We start from the raw sequence: 8,140 nt of genomic DNA, 5'->3' as shown, positions 1-8,140 counted from the left end.
AGGAGTAAAGCAACTAGGTCAGATTCTCAGTATTGGCTAATAACACACACACAGCAACATGCAGCTTTTGCTGAGGGTGCCGGAAGTAAAATGTTTAGATTTTGTGTCACTTCCCAAATGAGTTACACTGGCACATAATTTACCCCAAAACTGTCAACAGCCTAGGTTACATCGGTTCAGCCCATGACAGGGCCTCTACCGTTAGCCTGTGGACACTTGGCTATGATTCACCTCCCGTGACAGCTATGACATATCGACAGATACACTGAGTTTCGGGCCCTTCTGTTCTCTAAAATGCTGCCTTCATTTTGGGCCGCTATAAAAAGGCTCACATGCACCCCTTCTGGAATAGGGCCCTGGAGTCTTGAAAGGAACACTTTCTATATGTATTTTTTTGGTGCCTGTGATGTACAGTGTTTTTAACCCTATCAGAAGATGATCAGCACAAATGTTGATGCTTACAGTTGGAACCACTATGATTATGAGGGCACCCACACAGGATCATTGATTTAAGCATATTGATCAAAACCTCGTTGAAAGACCAACTTCTCTTGAATGGCACTGCCTCTGTGAAGTATCTAACGATAGCCTTTAATTTACCCCACAAGAACGTATATGAACCTGACATCATATTTATTGATGACATTAACATATTTTGGTCAATATAGTGCAATAAGTGCAAAGCAATTGAAACAAATGAAATTGATGAGGGAAAGAGAATTGCGAATGCTTGTATAAAAATAGGTGTTACATTAAAAGATCCGTATTACACAACATAATTATTTACTTCAATTATTATTCATGAATTTGATAACATACCAAGAATACATATTAAGAATGAACACACGTATTCATTTTTAATAGTAATCATCCTAATGATAGCTGTTTAAAAGACCCACTTGCCTTACAATTCCAAAAAAGTGCAGAAAGCATACAAGGACACCTTTTTTTTCATCTTCAGTAAATGACGCAGTCTTTCTTTAACATTGGGGGTGTGCCACCTTTGAAAAAAAAACGTTCAAAAAGCCACTTTTACAATGCGAGCTACAGTAAATGATATGGAACTACAAAACATAAAGGTTTACAGAGGATCCTGGATTTATGACACAGGTAGTATTGATGAAGAATCAAAAAGTTTGGAAAACACATGGCAGAGTACTCCAATAAATACTTACTTACAGACTAAAGCAGAGAATTGTCCTGCGCAGTTTGATGGAGACACTGCCGTACAGTGTTCTTTCGTCAGAAGGTGATTTATAAACATTTTTGTGATTCACAATATATGTATGGTTATATTCCTGAAAATGTGGTCGGGTAAGGTTACCTGTACACTTACATATATGTGTAGTCAATCTTCACCATATAAAAATAGATTCTAAATCACCAGTTAAGTAGAACAACTTGTGTGTTCGTCTAGTTAGGTTCAGAGAGAGACTTTCAGTTCCTGCGATGTCATGTAATTAAGAAATAAGAATAATAGAGTTTGGCACACCCCGTTTAATGCTTATTTTGTTGATGTGTCGTGCCAAGGCACCCTCAATATTGAGCCAGTACTTTTAAGGGGGGAAATCCTTCATATATGGACAAATCTGTTGCTCAAAACTGACTGAAAGTGGTCTGTTTCTCAAGAACTTCGAGGTAGTCTGGCTCGACTTGAAGTTTCGCTTTTAGTTCCAAATATTCATTTCTGTTGGGCTCCACGTAAACAGTACTCGGCGCTGTGCCATAAAGCACTGTTTCTCGTATCCTCTCTGGGTGTAAGAACTGGCGTCTAACATCAAAGTTTGGGTTGTACGTGTACGAGACAGGGCCAGTGTACTTGTATTCTAGACTGTTACCGGAGGGGGATTGGTTGTCCGCCTCTATGATGCCCCTGAAGAATTGCTCAGCATTCTGTGCAGGGGAGGGGTCCTCGCGAGGCTCAATAGTGCTCACGCTATAAGTGGGACTTCTCATGTTGCTGTTCCTCTCCTCATCCACATCACTTCTATAAGTCACCTTCAATTCATGGAGGTCACGGTAATCCTCAACTGTGTTGCCTTCCCTGGACCTGTAAATGGGATTTTTGCACATGTGGCCCATAGGGTGAGGGATGTACTCATACACGTGTCCTGCGGGGGCTTTGACTTTGGGGACGGTTCGGTTGTTACTGTAAAGGCTGTACTGCAAGTTAAACGAGCTCACGTCAGAGTTATTGGTGCTGGTGCGGTCGCTCTGGGACTTTTTGCGCTTTTTCACCACGACCACAAACAGCCCCGCCGCCACAAAGACGGACATGATGAACACGAGCAGCAGGCTGAGGATGAGGACAGAGAGTGGGACGACGCTGCTAGTGGGGTTAGATCTCTGGTAGGTCTCTGTGGTGGTGGCTCTGTCCGGCAGAGGCTCGTCAGAGGGGGGCGCTGTTGAGACGACTACGTCAGAGTAATCTGGACACAGCTGTTCAGACTGAATGGAACGCATGTCAATCCCGCTGTGCCGTTTGGGGGACTCGCATTTAACCTCATTAACAACGGTGCCTGCACTGAGCTGTTCGAGCCATATCTTCATGCCGACGACGTCACATGAGCAATCCCACGGGTTCTCAATCAGATCTATCTGCAACAGCAATTTTAACTGATCTAACACACCGCTTACAGGCAGGTTTTGGAAATGGTTACTGCGGAGATTAAGTCTAGAGAGGGACAGCCCAGTAAAGATTCCCCCTGGTAAGGTTTTCAGAAGGTTATTGTTGAGGAAAAGCAGCTGAAGGTTTGGCACAAACCGGAAAGTGCCCCCTACAATCTCTTGGATTTTGTTGTATTCTAAGTAGAGATACTGCAAACTCTGCAGGCCAAAAAACATCTCTGCTGTAAGCCTGTCGATTAGATTACCATTTAAATACAGCCTACGCAGGTTGGTTAAATCCCCAAAAGCTCTGTCTTGGATGAGGGATATCCTATTGTTTCCTAGGTGAAGCAAATCCAATCCGGTAGCCTCCAAGAAATCCGATCTGCGTACCACAGGAATGTAATTCCCTGTGAGGTACATTTTTTTGGGATTGTATGGCTTGGGCTTCAGGTCAGATATGTTCTCAATCTTTCTCTCCTGGCAGTTGACATTTAGTCCAAGATCAGCAATCTGCAGATTACACGTACAGGTGGTGGGACAGTCCAAAGGCACAGGAGATTTGGTCTGATAAGCAATGATGGGGCCATAGTTGTAAGGGTTAGCCGGAATCCGGGAGGTTGGCTTTGACCTGGTTCGGTTTGATTGACGGGTGCCCTTGGTAGGCCTTGACGACGCCTTGAAAGCATTCGATGAGGTGGCTGAGGCCGTCACCGAAGCTGGAGTGGTTTGGAAATATCCATTGGTGCTGAGTGGGGGAGGGGGGCGCATTTCATATTCAGAGATTGCTCGGCGAGGGCACAGCTCCTGTTTGGAGACCTCGTCCAGGTCTCTGCCATGCAGCCTGAACGGCGTCTCACAGACCACCTCCCCCACTAAAGCTGTGTATGATATGCTCTCCAGCCAAGCTTTCAGGGCGATGAGCTCACATGAGCAATTCCACGGGTTCTCCTCCAGTTGTAATTCCACCACTTTGTCCATGTGCTCCAGGAGCCCAATGTAAGGAAACATTTTCAACCGGTTGCCCCTGAGGTCCAGATGTGTTAAGGGAACATTCCGGAAAATGTTGGTAGGCAGAGCAGAGAGCAAATTGTCATTCAAAATGAGAACTGTGAGATGATGCAATTTACTCAGGGCATTGGGCTCTATATTGGTGATGTAATTGTAATCAATCTGAAGGTATTCCAAACTCTCCAGGCCGACAAATGTATCATCCCTTAGGACGTCTATCTTGTTGTTGTTCAAGTGCAATCTCTTTAATCCTTGGAGTCCATTGAAAGCACCCGTTTCCACTTCGTCGATAGCATTGTTGCCTAAATGCAATATGGTCGCCCCAGTGTAGTTGATAAAGTCGTTGAGGGACAGTTTCTTTAAGAGGTTCCCTGTCAGCAGAAGGTGGTACATTGAAAAATGCACCGGGCTTATTTCTGTCAGTCTGACAATCCCTCTGTTCTCACAGCTTACCGTCAGTATCCCTTCCTTCTCTTCGCATGTACATAGATTCCTACAGATCTCCCCGTAATTGTCGTACATCTCGACCAGAGTCAGAGATGCTGTGATCAGAAGGATTATTTTCAGTATCCAGATATGCATTTTCAAGGGAGAAGGTGCCCCAGCTCACTGAAGTATGGTGCCAGTATGGGGTGTCATCTAGAAGAGAAAGGCAGGCATTGTCTGTTTAATGAACATCTTGTGTTAAGCGAAACATCCCTGCATGCAGTGGTTACAAAGAGCTATACACTTGTGGATAGAGACATACTCCACTTTGTAAAGCATTTTAGATAACTAAATGCATATACATATTTGGAGGTTTACGTGCAAAAGAAAGAGCAGAATTCTGGAGAGAGTTGCAAACACAATATAGTTATGCCAAAAACATTTGTTGCAGCTAAAATGCCACATTCAGTACAGTTCCATTATTATGTATTCAGCTACAGCATCATATCTCAACATGGTATAGACATACCGAAAAGGAAATAACTCCCCATGCGAAATATTGATGACATGCAGTGCATGTTGGTGAATGTCATGGAAAAGAGTACAGCCCATGCATGTGTTTCTTTGAAAATAGGACAAGCAGGTTGATTATAGCTGCTTTAGGTTGGAGTTGCGGGATTTTGAAAGCTAACGATGCATTCAAATGGCTTGCAAACTAAACCGACTAGCCATCTGCGACATTTATACAGAATCCATTGCCATTTCAAATTATATTCCCCGAAGATTCCAGCAAAGAGTTAATCTTGATACAATGTCTACGTTTAATCGACAGGACCCAGGATTAAAACAAACATTTCATGGATGGAATGGAACAAAATTCCATTGTTAGTTTAGATTTAAAGATCTATTTTAAACATAGTATACGAGCAACCCTATGGAAAGACCAATCTTCTACTCACCCCGCATATCCGACGACTTGCGAATAGTATAAAAACCGCCGGGTATCAATCATTATCATCAGATATCAGGAGATATTTGTTAATAAATGAAAAATAGTCTAGTCGTGGTCGTTATGGGAGGTGTTCATCCTCAATCATGCATGCGTTAGAAATACTGATTGTTACATAGGGATAGTCACAGCCCTTCATCCCTCCGGCGAAAAAAAGAGACCCAAGTTGATTAAAAGCAAAAACGGATTTGCAAGCATTGCTGAATGTCATGCACAATTTACATCTTGATGTGGAATAAATCATACTATAATAAACGTTTTATATCGCATCCGGTATATGTTGAAGTTGAAGAATTTCTTAATTCTTCTTCAAATAATCTCTCTCTCCCTTTCACTCGCCCCCCACCCCCACCCCCCACCCCACTCACAAACGCGCGCGCACCACTCACACAATCACACATACACACACACAAACACACACTCAAGTTATATCTGTGACAAAATCCACAAAATAGAAAACGCTATCGGCCTAGAGGTCCGATGTTGTGGGTGTAGTCATCCTAATATGATCATAGAGTTTATGGTAAGCTAATAGGCTATGCTTTTTTTTTACGAAAGGACATTTGATTTATACCGATGAAGAGTGTATTGCATTGCATATTTAGTTAGTCTGTAGCCTATGTAGGCCATTTACCAATAATTAATTTAATCAAAATAGGCCTACACTGAACGAATATGAGGCATTGCAATGATTTCATGAATTGCGCATTCATTCATCACATTGAAGGACACTGAGTAGCCCCCCAAAAAGTTATGCAATTTATGTCAATTTATTATATCGACCAGTAAACGCGGATGCATATTATTGCCACTTTAATCAAATCCACCCTTTTCATCGTTTTTATTTAGATTCAACCAAATTGAATACTGCTGTATGTGGATAAAGAGCTGTATGTGGGAAAATAATTTTCAGGACCATGGACAGCTCCCCTACTCAAGCAATAGCTTCCCCTGAAATGAGCAATAGAGCCATGCATCTCAGACAGAAAATCCGATGTCCTTACCATGTTGAACCTTGTCAATGCGAAAGCATTCCAACTACCTTCCGCTGTTTACCATCCTGTCCTATGGTAATGTGGAATCTGTGATTTTCCTTCCTTTTTCCCCGCTGTAAAATCCTCAAAGTAGAGCCACGGCGGTCTTTAGCTCCACATACCAGGCAATGAATTGCACAAACGGTCTCATTCACGCTTGCAACGTGACAAACAGCGCGACAAAAAAACGGGTTCTTGTATTTCTCACAGCGAATCTTGGTCTCTCATTGTGGATTTGAATCAAGGAAAAGTAATACTTTCATATGGGAAAAGGGGTAATAAACCGAACTGCAAAACATCAGATACATCCATTTCAACGGAGATCTCCCTCTGTAGCACAAGCGCCGGTGAATCCGTGGAAAGGCACGAATCCCTTTGTATCTTGTGAGTGGTACGGCTTGTATTGCGTTGTGAATAGATCTACCCAAGATCCCCCCAAAAATTCTCAGCGTTGACCGCACAATTGGACTGAATATGTATGCGCATCTTAGATAGTTGACTTTAATTCAACATTGTCTGACGAAATAATATGATGTCCTCCTTATGTCTCTGTGCAATCAGTTATGCGGTTTTTTGTACTGACAATGTTTCAACTGGTGGAACGTGTATCAAGGCTGGCGCAGCATACACAATATGTAAAGTCAATATTAATTTTCATTCGTTGGATGCTGAAATAATCCTGAAATATGTATGAATATCCCCACCTCTAACGTATATAACGAGCAAAACATGCATGTTGTCAATATTTAGATGCGATTTGTTGTGTAGTACATCGTGGGGGGGGGGGGGGTCGAAGGAGTGAGGGAGACCTATAGAGGGCAGTACAATGCGATGAAACATACTTTTTTGAGGGTGCACGGTACACTGCCAGATAATACGGCTGCATTTACACAGACAGGCCAATTTTGATATGATATTTATTATTTGATATGATATTTATATTTCTATTTATTGGGCTGCCAGTGAAAAAAATACTCTGACAACATGGCAACAGGTGCTGTTCATGTGGCATGTATATAAGGCCAGTGTGTGCGTGGAGTCGTAGGATGGCCCGAGGGTGTGTGTGTGAGAGAGAGAGAGTGACATAGAACACAGCCTATGAGACATACAGTGTAACCTAGTTGTAGTTGAGGGTAGCTAAAACTCTCTTTGGTAGGGCTAACTGCCTGCACCTAACTTAAATCTCAGGCATGCCTAAACCATATGGTTTGGGTAAGTGTTTAAAGACATGGAAATGTACTGTACATACAGGAAATCTGTGCACAAAATTCTAAATTGCATGTATTTTCTAAATTAATTCAAAAATTATAACAACCAACACATTTGGGGCTGATTTCCTGAAAAAAAAAAGATTAAGCCTAATCTTGGACTAAGAAGCATGTTTAATGGAGATTATCCCTGAAAAGTACATTTTAGTCCAAGACTAGGCTAAATCTGGGTCTGGTAAACTGGGTTTTTCCATTACAGCACCAGTGGTTTGCAAGTGATCATATTCATGTTAGCTCTATTGTTAGTTTTTTTTTTTGGGGGGGGGGACTGTGTTTCCAGTTAGTTAGGGCTGACACTGAGGACTTGACACTAAGGACTTGACACTGAGGACTTGACACTGAGGACTTGACACTGAGGACTTGACACGGAGGTCTTGACACTGAGGACTTGACACTGAGGACTTGACACTGAGGACTTGACACTGAGGTCTTGACACTGAGGACTTGACACCGAGGACTTGTGTAGAGCAGAATCAACAACATCTGCATCAACAAGACAGTTGCTTTGTGAGAAGGTGTTAACCCTAGATGGTGTTAACCCATGTGCACAGTTAACCATTGCTATATAAATGAAAGCTGAAAAGTACCAATGGCCTGGACTTGGCCACAAGTTAGAGCAGGTCCACGGAGACCATGGCGCAGTGAGACACTGGGACCAGGCTGTGGAGGTGGCAACACAAAAGTCTGAGCCCTTTTGGTAAAACACTAGGGTAAGTCCTTCGTGGATATAAGCTATTCGAATCTGAACTGTTAGAATTCATCAACTTTTTGCCTGGTGCCTATAC

At 42.6% G+C, this 8,140-nt stretch overlaps 1 protein-coding gene across 1 annotated transcript; it reads right to left on the bottom strand.

The window, feature by feature from the left end:
* Window positions 1-627: 627 nt before the first annotated feature.
* LOC115129740 (SLIT and NTRK-like protein 5) lies at window positions 628-4,252 on the bottom strand. Its single transcript, XM_029660409.2, has one exon. The coding sequence runs from the start codon at window positions 4,198-4,200 to the stop codon at window positions 1,597-1,599; it is 2,604 nt and encodes an 867-aa protein (XP_029516269.1). The 5' UTR covers window positions 4,201-4,252; the 3' UTR covers window positions 628-1,596.
* Between the last annotated feature and the right edge of the window lie 3,888 nt (window positions 4,253-8,140).

Source organism: Oncorhynchus nerka, linkage group LG5 (assembly GCF_034236695.1).
Source record: "Oncorhynchus nerka isolate Pitt River linkage group LG5, Oner_Uvic_2.0, whole genome shotgun sequence".
NCBI classification, from domain to species: Eukaryota; Metazoa; Chordata; class Actinopteri; order Salmoniformes; family Salmonidae; genus Oncorhynchus; species Oncorhynchus nerka.
Note: the sequence above shows the minus strand (reverse complement) of the source record. Positions and strands in the feature narration are given on the sequence as shown.

What these genes read in the sequence shown, in the direction of transcription:
- LOC115129740 (XM_029660409.2), bottom strand. Translation starts at nt 4,200, where the DNA reads ATGCATATCTGGATACTGAAAATAATCCTTCTGATCACAGCATCTCTG.